The 24,663-nt window shown below is 37.3% G+C and overlaps 1 protein-coding gene across 1 annotated transcript in view; it reads left to right on the forward strand.

The window, feature by feature from the left end:
* VWA8 (von Willebrand factor A domain containing 8) overlaps positions 1–24,663 on the forward strand; it is a 183,247-nt gene that overhangs the window by 14,560 nt on the left and 144,024 nt on the right. Inside the window, exons 3-5 of the mRNA XM_068182240.1 lie at positions 9,765–9,895; positions 11,960–12,070; positions 23,945–24,112. Coding sequence (XP_068038341.1) covers positions 9,765–9,895; positions 11,960–12,070; positions 23,945–24,112 — 410 coding nt within the window. The remainder of the gene's footprint in view (positions 1–9,764; positions 9,896–11,959; positions 12,071–23,944; positions 24,113–24,663) is intronic.

Here is a 24,663-nt window from a genome sequence, read left to right on the forward strand (position 1 = left end):
TCTTTTTGCTTGTTTTGTTTTGTTTATTTTACAGAAGAATGGCATTGATAATATAAACAATAGATTTGCCACTGCACAGCTGGCAATAAAAAAAGTTTATATTGTTTTCTTAGGTAAGAGTGCTGCAGTTCATCAGACAGGCTTTAGGTGGTCCAGCTTGAGCAGGAAGGTTGGACAAGCTGGCATCAAGAGGTCCCTTCCAACCTCAACTATTCTGTGTTTCTGTGATTCCTGATTTTGTAATAACTGGGATAGTAGACTGTTAATATTCAGATAATTATTTCTTACCTCTATTTTATCACACAACATTTTGTCTGAAATATTTTCGCTTGGCGAGTTGTAGCAGAAATACAGAAACATAGAGCAGTTTCGGTTGGAAGGGGACCTTTAAAGGTAATTTAGTCCAACCGCCCCTGCAAAGAGCAGGGACATCTTCAGCTAGATCAAGTTGTTGAGGGGGCAGTATTAAGGGGAAGATTTTTTTTGCTTTGACTATTTGACTGGTGTGAAATCTGCAGTGGTCTGGTGGGCCAGATCACTGATCTGCATCTAGACTGTGGGCTGATGAAATCTCATAACTCAGTAGGCATCATGCTGTTGCTTTCCTACCAGGTGATGTAAGGTACCAAAAATTTCCAGTGCCCTGTGCCAGCCCTTGTTACCCTTGTTACCCTTGTTAGGGTAGCCTATGAGGAAAAGATTTCTGGTTTAGACTGTAATGACACATCCCATTCCTCGTGAATTCCCTGGGAATGCAGCCAAACAGTTGAGAAGTGTTGCACTGTATTATTACTTTTTACAGCTCCTTAAATAATAATTTTTTGCTTTTCACTCTTTTTTTGTATGCTTCTTCTCTCATTTTGATCATCAAGGACATCGGTTGTCTATGCTAATCCATTTCACTTATAATTTTGGTAGATTGATTTGCTGTCTCATTTTCTGTGCTGTACCAAATGTGTTAATTATAACAATGCTTTACCACATTTAACTATTTAACAATGCTTTTTCACTATTACATATTTTGTTCAATCTGCATTTTTCAGCAAGTTAAATGTTAGCTCTAAGTTACTCTAACAGCATCTCTTTCAGTTCTTTGGACTGAGAAGGTAAGAGAATTATGAAAGCATTTAGTAGAATCAAAGGAGAGATTTTTCTATTTACTGACTATAAGAAGGAAAAAGTGGTTGAAAATTGATAGTGAAAAAGTATTAAGCATGGAACTGTTCAGAATAATGAGATCTTAGCTAAAATTTAATACCGTGTAATAATAATGTTATTGTTACTAACATAAGTCTGATACCAACTAACAGTAACATTTATTAGAACATATGTATTATTAGTAGTTTCTCTCTTTAAAAAAAAAATAATGACTGAAAGGAGCCTGTGTCATGCTTGGGATACTGTTGTTCATCAGTAGTCATGTACTGTAAGTAGGCTTACTTAAGGTACAAAATTTTGCTTGTAAACCTAAGTATCAAACACGTTAAAATTAAGTAAGGTAGAATACTGAGGTATTTCATAGCAGAAAATCTATTTCAAATACTTGAGCGCAGTTTCTTTGTATATTTAAACTTAGGAATTTTTTTAAGGCTTAGTGTTTAAGTTCTTTGGTTATCTTACTTTGGAGAACAAAGATATATTCCTGTAGTGGAGTTAAGTAGATTTTATTGACTTCATGTTGATTATCATCTTGTGAGATATTTAGAGATTGTATGCATTATTTAACAGATTCTTTTCTTCTTTTAAGAGTACTTCTCTTTTGCTGGGTGAATGACTGCTGTAGATACGAGTTATTTTGGTGTAAACCAAACGGAAGTAATTGCATGTTTATACTAATTTATAAGCTAAAATATCATATATTTGGAAAATTTATTTTAGTAGTTAATATTAAATTTAAATTAAAAATGTATTTACCTGATTCTTTTAAACTAAGACTAGAAATAATTAGGTAATTTGCTTAAGTGGGAAATATCCCTGAGAAGGTCTCTGCCATTGTAATGTTTGTAGTGGAGTAAGAACTAGCAGGAAGAAATTGAAGCAATTGCAGTTCATTTACTAGTATTGCATATGATATTGTTTTCTGTCTTATCATTTGTGTGAAGTACAATGTTTCTGCTTTTGTTCTTCTGCCAGATAAAAGCCTTGTTAAAATGTGGTGACGTTGAAAGCGCATATCTATAATTTGCAGCAAATTTTAGGTATATTGTAACATATGCTAAACTCAGCATTGTTTTCTAGGCTCAAAAATGGCCTTAAAATCTGAAAAAATCGTAACACAGTAAAGAATGTAAATGTATTAAATACCTACAAAATTTTACATTTGTCATTTTGTCACATAATTTATACCAAAATATTTCTTTGTAGTACCAAATTAGACTGATGTTTAAATTCATTATTGCACCTTATTACATTTTGCAGAAATGGATAGGATAGGTATTGCTGCTTGTCCTATGTTTCCATGCCTTTGCTTTTCAGGTTTTTTGCTAGGTCCCTAGCAAGTTCTCTATGAAATGCTCCATTTTGTGTGTTAATGTGAAATATTAATTTGTTTTGCTGTTGTTGACAAATGGCTTTTCTTGGAAGACAATAATTAAAGGTACATAAAATCTGAGTTCTTTTTGTAAGTGACAAGTAAAAATGAGTCATGCACAGGGGAGTTTTATTAATGGGATTTCTGTCATAACTGTGTCTGACACATTCTACAAAGAGGGCACTTATTTTTGCACTGCTTTTTCTTTTATCAGTAAAAATAAGCCCTACATTTTAAGTCTCACCATGTCTGAAAGCATGATTGTTTCTTTATACTTTGGAGAAATTTGTATGACTTTCTGTGATAGTTTAGATCTAAAATTGAATTGCAAGAATGCACTCTTTTTTTGTGGGGGGGTGGGGTTCATGGCAGTGTACTGTTTTCCTTAATGATTTCTGGAAATGGTATGAAAATGACAATGTACTTGACATTTTAGCTGTTTATTAATCTTGACAAAACGATTCCTAACACAGCTCTTCCAGGACATTTTGTTTAATGGTGGCAAATCCTCATTAGGGCAGGAAAATGGATGTTCTTTTGCAACAGGACTTTGCCGCTCTGTGAAGGTGCAAGTGCATTTGAGAGAGTTTACATGCAACTGCATTGAATTGTGGAAGATTAATTTCAAACAGTGTCATTTTTGCCAGATGTCCTCAATCTGAGCACACCCCCAGTGTGTGATCAGAAGTGATATGTGTGTGTACGAGGGATTAAGTGATGAATTTTGTTAGGGGTTTTTTTTTCAGTTGAAATATATGAAACAGTAATTATTGAGAGGAATTCAAACAGAATGCTTGTGCATGTAATCCTCACAGGATCGTATGTGCCACATATTGAAGCTGGGACTGGTGTATGTTCAGTTTTTGCTCTAAGTAGGCTCAGATTTTCACTGGAATGTGTGCTCATTCTTTTTTGTGTTAACTTTACATCTGCGTGTCAGAGTGCAACACTTTCTAGAGACAGGTTGTATTGCACGATGACTGTAATTTGATGCTAACGAACACTTCATTCATTACATTTCTTAGTTCCTAGCCTCAGGGAAGGTGTCTGCTGTCAGAGATGGTGATTATTTCAACAGTTTGAGTTTTCATGTAGGCTTTCAACTATTCTGCTGTTTGGGTGTTACCACCCCATCCAGAATCTGAAACAGAGGGCTTTTTATCAGTGGAGCTCTGGACATTTTACATTATTTCGTCTGTACTGAAAGTGAGGCACAGGCATACATGGGGACATGGAAACCTACAGAGAATGTCTAGATGGAGCTCAGAGAGTTGTCTGCACTGTTCCTTGTGCTTCAAAGCTAGGTCAGCTGAATCCAAACTACTCCTGAGAGGTGTTTGTCCTCCTTGTTACTGAAATGTGCTCATGATGTAGATTTCAGAACTTCTCTGCACGCTTTGTTCCAGTAATTAAGGATTCTTTTGTGACAAAAGCTTATTGAAATTCTTCATTTAAGTTTTTTTGGGCACACTTTTAGTTGCCAGGGGTTTATTCTACCTAGCATAGCCTTGATGCAGAGAACGTTTTTTCTTCATGGTGGTTCTGTCTTGCATATTGGAAAACAGTTATTTCTTTTCTAGACTCAATTCAAATATCTTATGATAATTTTTCTTGGTTTTTATCCTAGATTCTCTCATACTTTTTGGTGCTGGCCTGAGCTGTTGTGCTCAAAAGCAGATGCACTATGTCCCTCCAGTTGGAGTCTGGGCTATAGATAACTGCTCTATGTATTTTTCTGAGTAGTACATCCAGCTAGGAATAGTTTCGCTTATTCCATGTTTGTGTCACAGGGAGAAACTTAGTCTTCAGAATCCCATTCAGGGTTTCTTCCAGAAAGTTATTTGGTTTTACATGTTTCCTTTACATTATCTTTCAATTTCTGTTCACATGGAGAATATGATTTATAGGTGTAGAACTAACACCTTCCTGTGAAGTAATCAACTCAGATGAATTGATAAATGAGTTTGCAGTCTCATCCAAGAAGTAACTTCCCCCTTTCTAAACCCCTGCAAAAACATGCAACTTGTTTCCTTAGCACCGCAAGACCAAAAATTTTTGGAATGAAGAGTGCTCCCATGAAAAGTTTATGAGGAAAAATAGTGTTCCAGTGAAAACTGTCTGTGATGTAACCACATCATGAGACTGAAAACTCTTTGGGTTCTGTGCATAAAATGGGAAGAACAGCAATGTTTTATTTGCTAAATGGCAGCAGCCAAAAGCAGACCACAGAGCAGTGCCTCCCCCTCTACCTTGGCCATGCTGCCTCCTTCACCCTGTCCTGGCCAACTAAGTCTCTTTCCTTATTGTCCCCTAGCCTGAACAAGCTGTGAAGTAAGTCTTAGTGAGCTCATTTAAAAAGTAAAATAAAAATTCCCTTTTTGAAATGTATTTATGTTTTTAGACAAAAACCTCTTCCTTGTCCCTTCTCCCTTAGCTGTATTTTACAGCTGCTGCTCCCTGTGTTGGATGTACTGCAGACAGCCATGGACAGGTACAGGACCCCTTGGTATTCAGATGGGAGGGACTTCTTGTTCCTGTCATTAATTTTTAGCTCTCCTGAAACAAGGAGCCATTTTCAGACTTGGGTCATGCCTTGTGGTTAAAGTTCAGGGTATGCAGAGGTCTTTTTTATTCTGTTGAAATTATGTATATTGGTGTATTCTAAGTGCCTGTTGGTTATTATGTGATTGACCAGAGTCATACAGGGACAGGAGTTGTGCTGGATTTTGTTCCATATCTGGAATAGGTATTCTTGGGAATCAGTTTACCTAACTGTCTGAACAGTAGGAAGAATTACACATCTCCTTCATTTATGGGATTTCTTCTGTAGGTGGGACACAAGGACTTGCCAGCAGATAATGTCTGGTATCTCCAACAAATCTTACAGCTTCAGTGAGTGTGCCAAGAATTCAAGTTTGAGTGAAATGGACTATTTCTGAGGCTAGCACAGCCATTTCAGTCTTGGTTTTATCAAAAGCTGATTTGTGGATCAAACAAGAGCAGCTGCTGCATTTGCTTCAAAATCTGTCTAAAACATTTTCTACTTTTCTTTTTTAGGGATTTCTCTGTTCAGCTTCAGCTGCTCACTTTACTGAATGTTTGTGCAGATTCTGCTAGGTGCAGATGCTGCTTAACACTTATCATGAATCAATAGAATGCAATTTCTTTTGCTGTCTGTCATTGATACACAGGAATAGCAAATTGTAGCACCAAGTACTCTCCTGCATGTGCCAGATGGTGTCTTAGATAACACAGTGTAGAGGCTTGCTAGGCACCATCCTGCAGATTAAGAATATAGGGCCGACTATTTAACTGCCGCAAATCAGCAGAGTGCCCCTAAACAGATTGTGCAATCCCAATTTGCATTAGATGCTATCTGACTCATCAGGTAATTAATAGAAATTGTTGTAACATACTTGTTGTATTGTGCTTTTGTATCTCATGTGTTTTCTGTATGGTTTGCCTCTGTACCCCCATATTCCCTAATGGTTTTACCCTTAACTGCCCTTCTCCTTATATGTCAATCCCCTCCTCCTCCCCTGGCGTCAATCAGCAGAGAATTGCTGAATCATTCCCCTGTCCCCTCCCTGGTGCCTTGTCCATCACTCGACTCCCCATCCCACCTATCTAGAACCTTCCACTAAGGGCATCGAGTGACTGGGCGAGGGCCAGGGGTTCCTCCTCCCTGCCTTCCCCACTGGGGATTGTATCCATCTGTCTCGCCAGCTTCCACTCCCCTAAAATCCCTCATTGGTTGTGAGGTGATCCCCTCCCTTGTCTCCTCCCTGGTTTATAAACTGTTGCACATTGCCCTTCTGGGCTCTCCTGTGTTGGCTCCCCTGAGTTTCGCAGCTCCTCGGAGCTTTCAATAAATCCTTGGACTTTGCCCCAGAAGAGAGTCAGCCTGTTTGCCTTCCACGGCCATCGCCAGCTGCTCCTCCAACCAGGGCTGACAGTGTGAGCGCTCGGCCCTGAGCCGCTCTCCAAATTCCGCCAGAACACAGGAGAGTGTACCCCGCCACCAGCTGTGTCATCGCTGGTTGGGCAGACCAAAGTGAACATCGAGTGGACAGGGCGGCATATACTTGCTGATGCTTTCCTCAGTGAATTTGCCTTGTCTTCTAAAAATGTCATAGAAAATTATTATATGGTACTTGTGGTAAAGTTGATACACATTTCTTAAATAGAGAGGATGTTTTTTCAAGTCATATTAGAGAAAACCTAAAAGCCTTGCAATGTAGAGAACACAATACAAGTAGTCCAAAATTATATAAATTATATTCAAGATACTGTGTATGTGCATCTGAGGTTGCTTTTGAAAAGCATACTGTGCTTTGGAAACTGCAGCACAGACTGCATGTACAAGAAAATTTTAAATTTTAAAAAGACAACTGGGAAGGTGAAGTAGGTTTAGTATCTGAACAATGTACAAATATCACATGTTAGAACTGAAGGAACTGGCAAGTGGAAGCTGCTCTCTTGACAGTTCACTGTAGGGAATGCTAGCTTGGAATTGTTGGCGTCGTTTGTAACAGGCTTTCTTTGAGTGAGTTTGCAGATGTTGATGTGCTACTTTGTGATTGAGAACATTTATTATAATTGATCTAGTGGTAATTTGTTTATGAGGAGAATGACGTGAATGGGGAAGCAAGGAAGCCTTTTTCTATGAAATGTATCAATAAGAAATTGTCTTTTGTGACCTTTTCTCAAAAAAAATCAGGATATTCTCAGACAGTAAGTTGTATTTTTTTTGTATTGCTATTGCAGAGTACATTTGGACTGTTTAAATACAGTGATAATATAAGTGCCCTTAAACTCCTTAAGGTTTTTCATGGGGATCATGTTCTAAGATTTTACATTTTTTTTTTATTCTGTACACTCGTGTTCTCTTTTACTTGATAGTTTTTTTTTGCAGGTGCTGCTGAACATTCTAAAGTCCTGTTGCTATTTATGGTACTGTTTTGAAGTGTAAGCCAAGTTTTTTCTTGAGACTATCCTAAAAATGAAAAAGATAGCTACACATATTAATGAGAATTATGCCAGAGGTATTTGTAGTCAGGCTGTGTCAAAGCTGGTTTTGCTGTGCTTCTAGTGCATAAATTTTGACATGAAAGAGTTCCAAGCTTCTTTTTCCACTGCAAGCAAAGTATTTTTCTTCTTTTGAGACCAGCTATTGTAGAAATACACTAGAGGTACATTGGCTTCATCCAGGTAGAAGTAATAATGAATGTGACATCTGTCCTAAAATTTTAATTGTACCTTCAAGATTATACTTCTTCTTTGTGTAGTGCTTTTCGAATTTCCATACCTGTGCAGTAGCAAAGTTTGGACACAGCAGTTATTCTGGTGTGATGTATTACCCTTTATTTCCCAAAGAATATATCTAGTAGGAACTTCCCTAATTTCCTTGAAAATCTTGTAGAAAGGGACACGCCTATTTCCCTGTGAGGAATAGATTTGCGCTTGCCCAGCTGTGTGTGGTACAACATGCATTGCTTTTGGAATACAGTACTTCAGCAAGGAAGAAGAAACCATTTTACATTCATATGATCTCACCGCACCGTATATGAAAGCTAATCCTGGACACACTAATGACAGTTGTTCAGAAAACAAAACTAGAAAATAAGGCAAACCCGAAATGTTTGTTTACAAATAATCTGATAATCCTAATGCGTATGTTGCTCACCTGCATGTGTATGCTATTTCTGTTCACGTTGGTAGTAAGGATATTGTAAATTTCTCTGGAAGTAAATGATTTCAAATGGATTCCCTGAGTGCCAGACCAAAGACCAAAACCTACAGTTAGTTTTTGTTAAAATTTTCTTTAATCTCTCTTGTGCTTGAAGAATCTTACTTGATTCTTACACACTCATTTAATGCTGTTTCTATGGTCTTACAAAAATAGATATTAATTGTGGTTTGCAAAGGTTCAGCAGTGAACTGAACTCCTTCAGAACTGAGTGGCTCTATTGCCTGCCATCCTTAACTCTACCCTGCACATACTGGTTCCCCTGTATCAGATGTAACAACAGGGTTTGTTTTTGTAAATATTGGCTTCTAATTGCACCCAGTAATCACACTGAAAAAAGGCGGATAACCAAGAATTAGTTTGGAGATTTCATGGCCTCTTGCTCCTTTCTTACTGCACTTCAGCATCCCAGATCCCAGTCACTGCCCTTGAGCCTCCGTCTTCAAACCTCATCATTGGTCTTGTCAGACAGTTCTGAAAGCAGCCATACACACACATGCATACGTAAATTGCCCCCCTCCCCGACTTGCTTATGTTCCCCTTCTCCTCCTGCACTAGTGCTTTTTGCTTGTGGCTGAGAAAGAGCCAGGCTTTGCTGGGGGAGTATGTGAAGGACTTTTCTGGGGATAGGATGATGTATGGCAATGAGTGTGACGTATGGCTCCTTCAGTGTGCGGTTTCTGCATGATGCTTTCCAGTGCTGCCAGCATTTGTATGCATGTGGTAAAAGTTTTAGTTTAATTATCATCAGGTTATTGCTTTTAAAATTAATGCATATGATATTTCTTAATAGGAGTAAATAGATCTGCTTTGATTTGGTTTTTTTCAATTGTGATTTTGGAAGCTGTATGGTATAAATGTAGTGATGGGCCAAAGTTTGGGTTTCCTTGATAATTTAATTCTGTGGTTTATTGTGTCAAAATATAAACAAGAATGCAGTTGTCTTTTAAAAAAGTAACAAATTAATTTTGTCCCTGAACACTAATCTTAGTCTGGTGCAATTGGAGTTTTTTGGGTTTATTTGAGCTTCACAATTCACAGAAGCAGTGGGACATAGGCTGGATAAATATTTTACAAATTATATTTTGTAAATATATTGTGTGAATGTATAATGTATTTATATTATATTAACTGATGCTGGGGAGTCCACTCAACTTTGAGTAATAAAAAAAAAATCTTTATGTCGATGAGTTTAATGTGAAATACAAATCCGCAACTTTTCTTTCTGGTTTATGTTTGTTGTTTTTTTGAAGGATGGAGTTGTGCAGAGAAAAAAGCAATGGGTAAGATAGATGTATCAACTTTTATATGTAAGTTAAGTGGTGTAATATAAACCCTGTGTGGAATTCTCTGCTTTTCAGCTGTCCAGATTAGGGCAATACAGCTTTGTGTATTTTAATTTTGGAGATAAGCCCAAAGAAAGTGTTGGCCAATTATCTAACACTTCAAAATTTAATAATGTGTTCTTATCTTTGTGTTTCAAAGTGACAGAGTCTCTGGCCCAGTCTGTAGTCCACCATTTAAGATGGATAATGCAGAAAGATCTTCTTGGCCAAGATGTCTTTCTTATTGGGCCTCCTGGTCCTCTCCGGAGATCTATTGCCATGCAGTATCTGGTGAGTATGTTGGTTTAAATGTGTTGGAGACATCATTATTAATGTCAGTCATTCTTATACTAGACAAGTGGTAAAAGGTAGAAAATCTTAGAGCAAACTACTTAGGAAGTAAATAAGTTTTTTCATAAATGTGCTTTCCAAAGCTCAGTTTTTGTTATAGACAAATAGAAAGTGCAGGCATTTTAATAAATGTTTTTCTGCTTAAACTCCAGGAAAAAAAATAGAGTGGGAAAACTGTGTTACCATATGCTGTCGCAAATGGAGAAACAGTTTGTTCTTGGCATTATGTATGTTAGAAGATTAAGATATCTGCTTTGTGCTACACACAACAAATCGTTTTTGCTTCATTACATCAAAAAAGAAGTGAAGGAAAGGATTTGGGAGAGAAGTGTTCTGAGTAACATTTGGGAACAGTTATTCTGAGTGTTTAGAAAGAGTAGATGCGTGTATGATCCTCTCTTGGAATGTGGGAAGGACGTGCCTACAGCCATCTGCATGAACCATGGCAGCACTATGTACAAAATTTTACATTTAAAAAGTCAGTGCCCTTAAATGATCAGGAGGAGGGGGATGTCTGCCCCAAAAAGTGATGTGGGTAGGACCAGGTCTGCCATGAGCTGTATCTGGAATCTGGTTGAGCAGTGGGATCACAAATGGAGGTGTATAAAAAGTTGTCAGAAAGATCAGACATTGCTTTAAAAATCAAAAGATACTAATTCAAAGGCTAGCTCCCTGAGGTAAAGCATAGAGGAGAAAGCTACAAGACTCTGAACTTTGTAAAGCAGAGAAAAGATTTTTTAATTCAGCAAACCAGATGTGCTACTTGATAGTTTGATGCAGTCCTTAAAATAAATGATTAGAGTTTGGTATAACCTAAAAAGAGGACTTGGAAAAACACCTGATATCCAGGCATAGGATATAGAATGTGTCTTGTTATTTATGCCACAGACTGTATGCACTTGAGATCTATTAGAAAGGCTGCAGCTTACTGATTCAATGCCAAACCAAAAAATTATGTGAACACTGGTCTTTCCATGTGAGCTGATACATGCTGTGGTGTCTTTAATGAAAATATATAAGCCTGGAAAGCTTCTATTTGCTGTTGCTGAAAGCTACTATGCATTCCTACACAGGAATGTTGAAAGCAACTCTTTTTTTTCCCCTTTAATGAAAAGAAAGTGCAACTCTATCTACCTGCAACATGAAGGAATTGGTGGCTTTGTAACCCAATAGACACTGCAAAAGTAGAAAGAAAATAGTTGTATATCTTTGCTTTATTTTTTCATACAACTGTAGTTGAAAGCTGTCTGTTAAGAGAGGTCTGTTAAATCAATGACACCTTGAATTGAAGAATAAGGGCTAAGAGTATTTCATTAGCAGAACGCATGATAACCCAAATACGGAAGTACCAGAAATATCTGTTATAAATACATGGGAGAATTGTTTTTATTCCTTTAAGACAGAAAATTCTAAGTATATCTCATATTGAATCAAAATAAGAAAAACAATACCCAAGGGTTCTCCTTTTTTAAATAGCCTATAGTTTTACAGATGCAGAGTGCATCTCATGACAGCCAAGGAAGAGAGGATAAGAGTAATATAGTTCATCAGCATACTGGTAGAGCATGTGCAGGTAATAATCACAACTGCATCATACTAGAAGTGTTACTGAACTGTGAGAGTTGAACATTTGAATCTTTTACAGAAAACTTCTGATTTTTATTTGTGATTTGTAGATGCTGGCTGTTTTTCAGAGTCTGGAACCAGAAGATTAATCTACAGGATGTTACAGATAATCAGTGGAAAGAGTATATAGCTCTTCTAGAATAGGTTTGGGGAAAATAAAAGCTTATTGAGCAGAAATTCAAACAATTTTGTTTGAGGCAGAACACACTGTTAACATTTTAAAAATAAGAGATATTAGATTTTGTTCAGAGTTATTTCAGATCACTGTGCTGCTGCCTAGAGCTTTTTTGTACAATTATACCATTAGGTGTATTCTTAAAGTTCAGTCACTTGGGTTATAGTGTTATTTTTGCAATAACTTTAGGCTGTTGTCCTCAGGAGCTGACAAAGCGGGAGGTTGAATATATTGCATTGTCGAGGGACACCACAGAAACTGACCTCAAACAGCGACGAGAGATCCGAGATGGCAGTGCTTTTTATCTTGACCAGGCAAGTTGCAGTCACACACCACCTAGTAATTATTCACAAGTGGTTTGAAGGAAGTCATGGTTTATCTTATGAAAAATCAGTATGTGGATTGACATGTTTCTAATCCAAGTAGAAAGTTTCTTGCACAATAATCTCATGATTATCATAAATGTTATCTTTACCCAAATCTAAGATTACTCTGTCTTTTAAGAGGACTACAGGGTTGATTTAGACAGACCATTTTTGGTAAGAGTAAGGTCCATTCTGTGCAAGTTAGATAAGCACTACCCTTGCTGTGTCTCTTCCTCAACATTTGCATCACATTAGGTGTATTCCTGAAATGAATCTTCTGATCTAGTTTAATTGTAAAAGCATCTAGTACGTGTGTTTTATGACTACTCTGTGTTGTGAGATCCAAGCACAGTAAAGGGAGACAATTGGGAGATTTGATTTGAAACCTCACTGCTGATCTGGAATAAAATAATGATTTAAACTCTCCTGCCCTCCCTATTGCCCCAGCCCAGTAGCTGATTTGGCACAGCCATGGACTGACTTGGGTTAGGTAAGATTTCTCTTCGTAAGTTATCAGGGGCATGTTTCCTTTCTGATTATGCAGGTAAAATACACACTTCATGTGAAATGTTTGTTTTCCTAGATACCTAAAATTTTTATGGAAGTTAGTTTTCTGGTTAGTTAGGACGGGTGAGTTCCTGTGATGTAGTATGAACTTAAAGAGTTTTTGGTTGGTGATGCGATACAGGTTAATGATATCACCATTATGCAGGTGTTCCGTGACAGAAAACGAGAAAGCTTTGTTCTCTTTTTTAAAGAAGCATTTTCCTTTCTTTTTTTTTTTCTTAAATTCCCAATGATCTCTTCTTCAGCTCCCAAACTTTCAAGAAACCTCTAAGTAGATTTTCCTGAAACCACAATAAATGGCTTTGAGCAGTGGAAGATCCTCAGAATGAAGAATTAACAATTAATCGAAATATATTTTATTTCAGTTACTTCTAGGACTTCAAATTATTTCATGCTTACCTGGAAATGCACAATATGAGATAATTTGAAGCACTGTACTATGTATTAGTGCTGTAAATGTCTTCTCATTTACCAGAGTATAAGAGCACTTGTGTAGGTTGTGGGTTTAACTCATGGACTCATGTCAGCTCCACACTTGTCTGCTGTTATGGGTAGCCTTATCCTCACACTTGGTACAGGATAGTCAAGGTAATTGACCCATGGTGTAATAGCATTAATTAACTAACATTTGTAAGAGCCACTGTGTCGAAGCCTGTAAGAAGCTCACCAAGATGTGAGATGGTCTGTCACTGCCATGTTTGTCTGTAGACCTTGATCACCCTGTGAGGCAGCCTCACTTCGGATAATCTATTTTGAGTCATCTCACTCCAGCATGGACACTCTGGGAAGATTTACTTCTTAAGATCAAGGTCTAAGATGACCACCTTCCTCAGTAAGTTAGAAATTTTCAGTTGAAAGGTTTTTGCCAGAATCCAGTACAGCAGTACTTCAGACCAAGACTTCACTTTAGCAAGATACCAAAGTACTAAAATCTGTCGGAATTTGTTGCATCTTTCCTGAGCTCCCATTTTACTCATTGTATTTATAACCAATGTATGTATGTTTATAACCATGTATGTTATGAATGGAACTTAGGAAAAATAAATACTTGGTATTTAGATGAACACTTCTAAAATACTGGAAATATGAAGGATTAATCTCATAGATAGTGATGTTCCAGCTGAAGTTTTCTCATCCTGCATTTTAGTTAGAGGAATAAAATGTGGTACATACTTTAGAACTATCATATCTCTAGTTATTCCATTCTATTATTGAGCTATAAAGTTTTATAGATTACACTGGTGCCTGAATTTCAATGAGTTAATTTAATGATTTTGAGATTTGCAGATGCTGTACTAAGAGCATTACAGAAGCCAGACACTACTCTTCTTTAAACTACAAACCATTAACTGAGAAAGGTATCAGTAGGAAGCTCTAACAAAATATTCCCTAAAGAGCTTGGATTGCTCCAGTTGGCATAGCTGAGACAAAGAGAAAGTGAATTCATGTGAGGGACTGAGGATAGTAGACTCTGCTTTTCAGATTGTTGTACCATTTCCTTTCCTGTAGAATCTCATGCTTGCTCTTCATGTCACCCAAGAGAAGACAGCAGAGCTTGCAGGTCTGGTTTCCAGGACATCCTGTGTCTGAATTCTACAGGTTCAATAAAACTTATCTGTTGTTTAAGATACATGAGGCTCTTTGTAAGCAAGTCATAATATAGTAATGTAGTTATTTTACACTTTGAATAATGATATACTATAACAAGCTTGGCATCTTGTGACCAGAAAGAACTTTAATTTAGTGGCTCATCGGGTTTGCAGGCACAGAAAGGTTTGCAAAGTTATCTCTGAGTGACTGTTAAGATGTTGTAGTTGTTGATAAACACACACATATGCCACATTTACTAGTGACAGATTAAATGCTGTAAATTATTATCTCAGAGGTTTCAAAACATCTGCTATATTTTAAATGAAGCTACAGAATATGATTGCAGATACTTAATTAAAATATATTTGAGAGGCAGTCATTTGGAAGTAGTTGTTGAAATTCCATATTGAAATATATATTGAAAGGACAGCATATCAAATAATCTTGCATATCAGCATTTTTTAGTACTAGAGTGAATCAAGTGGGAGAGTTGGAGTTAGGTGGTTAGAAGAGATATCTGTTGAAGGCTGAAAAAAAGGGGTTTATACCTCAGAAATAGATAATTAATAAAGGTTTAATTAATAGATAATTAAAATAAATTAATAGATAATTAAAATAAAGGTAAACATTGAATTGTCAAATTCATTTCCAATTAAAATAATGTAAAATAAAGAAATTGCGATGCAGTAATGGTGATTTATTTGTTTTAATTCATGTACTGACAGCAGAAAATTCTGTTTGCTTGTCCTTACTTTGGGCCATTAATTTTGGCTTACAGCTGTTAATTCACTGTTAAAAGCCTCAAAATTGTCATTATTGCTGTTACTGAGCTAATTAAGTAACCTGTTGGCTTTATTCTCTAATTTCTTGCATGGGTTAATTATATTGTATATCAAGTAATTAGAATTACTTTATATACATAAGTATTCAAATGGTACCTTCCGATTTTACTTTTATTGATAGAAGACTTGTCTTGCAAAGTGGTTTTCTGCTTCTATAACTCTTGACAGTTAATCTGTCAACTTCATTGAACCAGTAAGACGATTCTAATAGCCTATTGTATTTCCAAAAATTAGGGAATTAGGTTTGATTTTTTTTTAATCTTTTTTCCCCATTTCTATGTAGTTTTACTTTTTGTTTTGTGTGTACAGCTACATAAGTCACATCTCTGGTTTAAATTCTCATTACTACAGCCTCTTACATTAATAATTATTACATCTAAGGAAATCCTACTTTTTTTTAATGTAGCAGGTGAATTTGGGAGAGCAGCTAATCCACTTTGTTAGTGCTTGAGAGGTGTGTTGCTCCAGGATTGTGTTGCAAACCACTTTGTCCAGATTTCCCATTTTTGTTTACCCTTTATCTTACAGCATTTACATTAAATGTACAAAATTAGACTCTGTTTTGCAGTGTCTTTGAACTATGTGAACATACTCCTTTTAATACAATACTTTTACATCCCTAACTGCACCAGCATCCTAAATTATACAATGGCAAAATGTAAAATTGATTGTCAAGATACCAGAAGAATAATCTTCTGACATGGCTTGAAACACTTCATGTAGTAAACAATTTAAACACCCAGAGTGACACAAATGACAACTTAAACTATACTGCCTGTAAAATGAACGTAACATGAAATCCCCTGGAGTAGCACTACACAGTCTGGAGTCTGGCTTCTTTTAATCAAAGCAGATTAGAAAGGGAATTATAAAATAAGATGTGAGATTAATTGAATGAAATTATAATCATATTGGAGAGTGAGACTGTAATATTTGAGAGTGTGTCTGTATGCACATATGTATGTATGTTTGTGTATACAGATAAAAAACTTTCCCTATTTTCTTAAAGAGATATGTAAGAATGATTCATCTTTTAAGAAAAATTAACCAGTGAGTGAAAACTGTGTGATTCTGTGATTTAGTAACTTACTGCCTTGGAGGTGACAGTGGGTTTATGATCTGCTGGGAAGTTAGCCACAACCACATTGTTGCAAAGTATAATTTCATGGACTGGCTAACACTGCAGTATCTGTGCATACCTAGAACAAGGAGTAAGATAGTGAAATCTGAAGAAAAAAGAGACAAGCAATGCACTCCAAAAGTGTGAACGTTCCTATTAATTTTCTTAGTTTCTCCTACATTGGAGACAGAGGGAAATATTAGGTAGAAATCAACAGTATTTGGATGAAATTAATCTTTGTTGATGTTGACATAATATATATTTTATCTAAAAGAAAAATGCATGTTAGAGAGCTCTGTATGGTAGCCTTTTAACTTGTAGAAGTGATTTTGGTATGATCATTTGCAATACTTCATGTTTCTTAAAGTGTCAGCATTCAACTAGATTTGTTAGTCTAGCAGTTCAGACTCTAGTATCTTGTTTTGATGTACAAGGCATATAGATGAATGTCTGTGATGTAATATGAGGAAAATTAGGATCGTGTATTTATAATTCCTTATAAGAAGTGTGAGATACTTTTTTCTTATGTTTGTATCTGTTACACATATATTCCACTTCCTTTTCAGCTGTTTTTTTCTACTATGGGGAAAGGAGCAATACTTTGTAATATGTGGGATCATAATATCTATAGGCAATATGGACTTGATGGATGGTGCTCTGAGTCAAAGTGATTTAAGAGTGATAATTAACGTCATAATTTTTAGATATCTGTTAAGTATTTAATTTTCTTTTTATTTTGTTGTTCATCAGGAAGAAAAATTTTAATTGTCCTCCTCCCTTATTCCTGTACAGAAGATAAACCTTGCCTAGGTTTATTTCTTTGTAGATTTTTTTTTTTTTTAACTAATAAATCTATTAAGAACCTCAGTTTGCCTTCTGCTAGGCCTGGTTTCTGGCCACGAGGCAAAATGTTTTGCGTAGCTGATGTAACTGTGCTCTCATACTAAGATGCGTGGTGTAAAACAGCTAAAATAGTTGGACCCTGCCAAGGCAGGGATGTAATTTCTTGTAAATACAGTTTGCATGCACTGTTGCAAAAACGCCTGACTATCATGTTAGGGTAAGGGGTAATGGAAGTAAAATTGGATCACTTGACATGTGGTACTTCAAAAATGGAAAATAAAATTGTGTGGAGGAAGGTGAAATCAGTGACTGGGGAAACAAAAATCAATGACTGAAATGAAGGACCATTCCACTTCTTGTCACATTTACGTATTTATGCTCTCATCATATGTTGATTCACTTCCTAGGGTAAACTTTTCTAGCCAAGTTTTCTGATTCAAAATCGAATAAATTCAGGAGTTTATTCCTTTAGCTACTTGTCATTCTGTGCCATGGTATAGCATCATTAAATAGATGCTCACCAGTTCAGGCCATTCATCCTCACTGAAACACTAACTGCTGCAGACTGCTGGATTCCGTCTTTGGACACTAGCTAGCCTAGCTGACAGTACTCCGGTATACTGCAATTTTTCTGTCTTCTGTGGATATTTAAATTAAAAAAGGAGTGGATAACAATATCTGCTCTGTAATTTTGCTAAACTCACAGGAGAAAAATAGCTATAAAGCCTACCCAGAAAACACTTGATTAACTCAGTGGGGAGATAGGCTGAATAGTGAAGATGTAACACCCTGCTCCATTTCAGAGGGAGAAAATAGAATACACTTTTTTGATGAATGATAGGCCTGTTTGTCATCTCATCTTGGAATGGCATTATACATTCATAACTTTTTAATTAAGTATGTTTTATTTTAAACAACTAGCATAAGATTTTCAAAATATTCAAAGGAAAAAGATAGTACTAAGTTTTCATTGAAATGTGACATTTTAGCTTTTAAAGTGGCTGAATGTGGCTTTAGTAGGCCTTTATCTTACTGTGCAGTTTTTGCTCATATTTCTACTTTGGAGAAAGCCTATTCTGATATTCAGTCATTTACTGGCAGTCCTTATCAACTGTGGAAGTCCCAGGTGACTGGAAATTGGCAGATGTGACATCTGTCTGTAAGAAAAGTCAGAGCAAATTTGTGATTGTAAGATTCTATTACTCCAGTCCAGTAAGTAGTCATCTGTTTTAGTGTGGCTCAACAGGTTTCTAGTTTGCTCAACTCATGGGGAAAAACAATAGCTAGGGAATTATGAGGCCTTAAAGTACCTTGCAATATAGTCTTTGGTAGAGACACACCATTAGACATGTCTTTTACACGTATCTTGAAAGTCTAACAAAGTAGTTTCCCCAGTAGGAGACAGTAAAAGCTCCTAATATTCCATTCTGCTTCTCTGTCATTTCTTTTCCTGTTTTCTTTTACTTGTTGGGTAGTTTTAAAAATTTAAATTTTAAAGGTTGGATTAATTGTATTTGACTCATGGAAATGAATTTAGAAGATATCAGTTTCCTCTGAGTTTTGTGATATTTCTTAGCATGGTAGGTTACAGGGACTCAAACCTCTCATCTATGGAAGACAGACTGTACCACATATTTAATAGTTCACGTTTTGTCAGCCTGCTGCAGCCAGTCACCATTTTGTTAGCTCAAAACCAGCCCAGGTTTTGTGTTGTCTTTACCAGATGGTTGTTCAGGATCTCTTTTCATCATAAGTGACATCTGGACATTATATTGTTGTGATGTTTATGAGATACAGAAATGAGTGGAAAGAATTGGGTGGATGAGTTTGTGTGGGATATTGTGTGGGTGGTGGGAACATGATATTCCATTGGAAGGGACATCTGAAACGTAGGCTGCAGATGTGGAGGATCCTTACCTCATTAGTTCTCATGCTCACTGAGATACTTGTACTGTTGTTTTTCTACATTCTTATGGTTGCTGTGCTTGAGATGTCATTACAGGGATCCAGTTTTCAGAGTGGAGCAAGTCATCATGTAACAAAACCCTAAAATGTACCTTGAGGTAGCTCCTGTAAAAGACACAGTTATTGATTACTGTTGAGCAATTTCCAGCCTTTTAATTATAAAACAATTCTGAATGTAGTTGGTCCATCATATTCTGAATTATGCCCAGATTTGAAAAAAGTCCTTTGGGAGTTCCCCAAGGACCTTCTATGGGCTACCCCGGACCGAGTCCCACCGGGTGACCCTCAGTTGGCTGGTCAATGGGTGCCTGGATAGCGTAATTAAAATCCCCACCAGGAAGACGGAAGGACTCTTGAGCTGCTGGAATCCGAGCGGGTTTATTGAGGATTGATCAAAGGAGTAGGGAGGCAGAAATAGGAGCAGAGAGACAACCACACTCGGGAGAGGCAGACTTTGAGGGCCACTGGGGAAGGAGTGGCCAGAGTATATAAATGGAGCGGGAAGGAGTGACTAGAGTACAAATGGGAAGAGGGTTTAAGGGGGAGACAGGGATGGGGTAACATAAACTGGGCCAATGAGGGAAAAGGGAAGGAGTGGTTTACAGAGGGAACCATTAGGAGCAACAAGAACGGGGAATTTTCCAGAACTTGGGGAGATGACAACCACAAACTGACAGGTGATGGGCATGTGCTCATTTGCACTGGGGGGCAGAGGACTCTGTGGAAATGCCTTATGCTAAACAACTGTAGTTTCCCATGGCATTCCCACACTGTCCCCCCCATGGGCACATGCCACAGCCTTCCTCATGGATTTCAGGACAACCAGAATGTTCTGGTGTGCAATAAGCATTTTCCTGAGAGAAAAGAGCTACCACTTCAGTTCTGGTATGTGAAAACTATACTGTTAAAACTTCAGTGGCTTTACAAACTATTTTGGTAGGCTATGTAAAAATGTCTTCTTTCTCCGATGTTTTTGCATTTCAGTGTGTGCATTGTGGTGAGCTTTTTTCTGTCCTTCCTGTTCTGAAACTATATAACTTCATCCATATGTTTATACACTGTGATTTTTGTAAAAAATAGGGTTTACAGCTTCCTGCATTTGTCCTATTTTGCACTGCTTGCTATGATTCAGCAGCAGGAAAGTCAATGAAAGGCTGCCTAGGGCTGTCTTGTTCCTAAAGTGTTTTTGCCTTTAAAGATAATTTTTTGTAGGTGCATTGTGAAACTATTGTAAGCATTCTGCCTAATGTATTTGTTGCATAAAGCCACTACAATGAGAGCAGTGTTGTGTGAAGCATTTCTGCTCCCAGCCTCTGGTAGCTGCAGGTATTTTCTGGAGCAGGTATCCAGGTTACCAGCCTTCCAGAGCTCTGGCAGCACAGGTGGGAGGCAGCAGCATCTGTCCTCTGATGGGCAAAATAGTCCCTTTGCTGCAGTGACAATAAATCTGAAAGTGAACTTTTAACAAATCCTTCTTGACCTTTTAACAAGAATTAATATGTTTAATCTCGGATTTAGTGACAAGGTTGCATGGTATAAAGCCCTCCCCGTCAAATTTGTGGTTAATGTTAGACATTTACACTGAACCAAACTAATGAGAGAGGGGGTCAGTGCAACTCTCTCTGGGTTCTCATTATAGAATTATGAAGATTTGTTTCTTGGAAACGTTTTTTAAAATAATTTTCAGTGACAGATTGCAAACTTACTTTGCTTCCTCTGATTTTTTAAATGCGTTTTAGCTTCCATACCAATCCATCAATGCACAGCTAAAACTGATGTTTTCAGAGGATGCCTTGTAGAATGCCTAGCTTATTGGAAAAAAATTACTACTCATTACCAACCAGAATGCAGAAACAGTATAATTCAGAGAGAGATGTTTCAGCTCTTCTGGTCTTAAGAGCAGACTTTATGCTACTTAACATAAGAACATTAGAGGCAGATGAAGCGTGCGCTTACTTCATTGTATTCTAGAGAACAATTTCCAGTATTCAGCTATGCTTTGAAGATGGAAAAAAGCACATCTGAGTAAATTAGTGCCCAGGGTGGTGGTGGTGGTATCAATGTCATGAGGTGTCTTTGATTATGAAATAAAAAAACATGGTTGTGCATTCAACCTTTCCTGAATCTGATTGTAAAATGTGCATATAGGTAGGCAAAGATGATTTGAAATTTTATTTTCCTGAGAAATAGACTTCTGAATAAAAATTTCAAACAGTTCCAAGTTGTGTACTTTTTAAATTTTGATCCTGTAAGCTGATGATCAGCAGTCAGCACAGTGTATATAGTAAGCTGCTTCTCAGGATTGCATTGTTAATGGAGATCATTTTTTGTTGAAATTAATGATTTTTTGTATACTTCCTTATATTTGCTGTCTACCCCTACAGCAGATTTTCTTCATATACCAGTTCAAGAGAGAGGTTTTTGTTAGTACTGGAAGCCTGTTACTTCAACACATCCATAGTGTGCGTGTGTCTCCACATGAGTCAACAAGATTCTATGGATACTCAAAATATTTTGAAACCATATGAACAGAATGTGTATTTTCCTCTGTCTAGTAAAAATCAGTCATAAAGTCTTCATAGACTTATAATATGCAGAATCCGACCAGCTTGGCAAATAAATTGTTTGTTAAAACAAGTTCTGGTTATGTCTCCAAGCTGCATTTAGACAGAATAGCATTTTGTTCATGCCAGGTACTGGACTGTCTGGTGGAGACTCAGGTTTTCTATTCAAGCAGGTTGGAGCAGATTTTTGACACAACTAATGACCTTCCTACAGAAGAATGTTGGTAGAAAATTTGTTCTTTGTACACATTTTATGGGATGAGGAGAGAGGTATTTTATGTTGCCTGTTAGGTAGGGTATGATGTCCTCAATGAAGAAAAAAATTGCTTTTTTTGAAGAATTAGTGGTTCAGTGGAAGAGAAATAATTTGAAGTTTAGTCCTTGTTTAATGGGCTTATTCCAGGTTCCTCTGATACTGATTATGAGGCTAAATATAAAAGTGTTGTCTTTTTAAGAAGGGAAGTCGATCTGGTGATCTGTACAAGGATTTTCAAGTGCTTTTTTTCAGTATTGTTTGCCTGGGTCCAGATTAGATACATTGATAATTTGGAATTGTTTCCATCTTAATAGTGATGTGAAAAGTTTACTCCATGGCTAATATGCCAGTTTTAAGTTATGCTTCTAAATTGCACAGAAGCATCTTGATTAGTCTTCTTGTTTAGTGTTGTGGTGGTTTAACACCAGACAGAAATTAAACTGCAAATAAACCTCTCCCCTTTCCTCCTTCCCCCTCTGATGAGAGAGGAACAAAGTCCAAGATGTGGGGTGAGATAGCAATTTACTGAAAGCAAACAGCAATGGAATAAGAAATGCATAGTAAAAGCAACAGTATTAGCAACAAAAGTATACCAAAAAAAAAAAAAAAAAAAAGAAAATGTACTCACTACTTCAGCTTAGTTCTGGCTTCCCCAGACAAAGACAAGATGGTGGGTGCTTCCAGTCAGTGCTTCCCATCCCTAGCTCTGAGACAATGAAAAGCAGTGATGGACAACCCCTGAAAACCAGTCACATTGCACCATGCCACTTGTTTCTGGACAGCTCTGCTGGGACTCTGTTCTATGTGGCGCTGCTGCTTTTGACCAGTCCCTGCCTCTGAGGCTTGGTTTGGGCTGAGCTCCTCTCATCCTGGTTTTGCTGCCACTTCGTTCCCCACGGCCACTTCCCGCACCGGCACCATGCTGCGCTGGCTCTGCTGAGATTTGTCTCTGTGCCAGCTCCACTTCCAGACTGCTTTGCCAGGCTCCACTGGGCTCAGCTGCTTTCATCACCCAGAGCCACACTCTCCTGAACAGTGGGAAGGGGAGGGCAGGGTCACCATGGCTGGTCCTGAGAGTGGAGACAGTGTCCCACCCGTGGTTTGTGCTCACCCTTTGCTTCCCCTGAGGCCACACCTCATGATGACCTGTATGGTGTAGAACAGCAGCCTGGCCATGTTCATGTGGCTCTGAGCTCCGACTCCTCTCCGAAACCAGGGCAGGTGTCTTCTGTGTCTCCTCAGATGGGTGTCTGAGTCAGTTGTGTGCTTTAAACCCATGCAGCAATTAATTTGTTGTGCTGAACTCATCTTTGTTCCTACTTTATCCATACGCATTTGTCTTTTATATGTCTGCTTTCATATGTAATTTTTGGTGGGTTATTTTTGTATTCTGGTGCTTCATTATTCTTTTTCATATCTTCCTTCTTTCTGTCTGACCTATTTTTTGGCATCTATTGTATTCATCAGCGATTTTCATCTAGCATTATATGACAGGTTCTTCTGTAGGAGTTTATAGGAGACATGCTGGGAAAAGATTTCATTTGTTCTCCCTTTGCAACTGTGCTTGTGTCTGAAATTGTGTTTAAATGTGATAGGAATGCAAAGAAAGACTGGTGCCTCTAAATATTGCCTGTGCCCAAACCTGCCACATTATTATCAGCTTAAATTTCTGCAAATCAGAAGAAGACAAGAATGCATTGTATTTCAGAGTTTTTACTGGGGAGTAATTATGAATATTAGATATCAAGTGTACTTGATGAACTTGAGTTACACAAAATCATCAGCACCAGAGGTTAGTTTTACATTTTGGTTCCACATTAAGAAGCAGCCATATGCAAACAACCAATAAAGTAGAAAAGAAACCATTTTCTAACCCTAAGTTTTCAAAGGATTATCAAGTTAATGGCTGCATTGAGTCATGTTGATTTTTGCAGAAATAAATGTTCTTTTGGGAAAGTTCTTGGAAGAACTTGCAGGTTCTTTTTCAACAGAAGAATTGTTTGAATTAATTATGCAAAGTTTATTTCTATTAACATTTCTATTAAATGTTGGGGGGCTTTATTTTTTTTTATTAAGTGTGCAGTTCGTGCAGCTACTGAAGGCAGAATCCTTGTTCTGGAAGGCTTGGAGAAGGCTGAGCGGAATGTCCTGCCAGTGTTAAACAATTTGCTGGAGAATAGGGAAATGCAGCTTGAAGATGGTCGTTTTCTCATGTCTGCAGATCGTTATGACAAACTTTTGCAGGTATGGAAATGCTGTTTGAATTTTTTTTTTTTTTTTTTTGCTTCCTCTTCTTGGTAGTGCTGGAATATTATTGTGAAGGAGAGAGTACCTTAGGAGTCAAATGGGGGAAATTTCACCAAGGTTTCAGCTTTTTTTTCTGTGTTATCTACGTATGAAAAAGAGTAGTCCATGTTAACCTTGTATGAAGCCTGTATGTTTCTAAAATGTGAAAGCCACAATGTAAGAATAACTAAAATGTCCTTGTGAAAAGATATTTAATTTGAAGCTGTTTCCATGAAGTTCAGATAATGCTTCAGCATGGCAGTAGTCTTGTTGCTAAGCTTTTAAAATAGTAGGATACTAAAAGGTAAGTATCTCTATATTGTCACAATATTGGTGCTGTTTTGCCTTTAATTTACAAAAGTATATGTAAACAGTAGTCTGAACTATAGAAAATGGTTAGAGGCTTTTTCTTTGATGGGAAATGGGATTTCAGTGTCTGCTGTCATTACTGCTTTGAACCATTTTCATTTCTTTGAGCCTCACTGCTTGGGTGGATACTCTTCAGGCTT

This window comes from Anomalospiza imberbis, chromosome 2, assembly GCF_031753505.1.
Source record: "Anomalospiza imberbis isolate Cuckoo-Finch-1a 21T00152 chromosome 2, ASM3175350v1, whole genome shotgun sequence".
Classification (NCBI taxonomy): Eukaryota; Metazoa; Chordata; class Aves; order Passeriformes; family Viduidae; genus Anomalospiza; species Anomalospiza imberbis.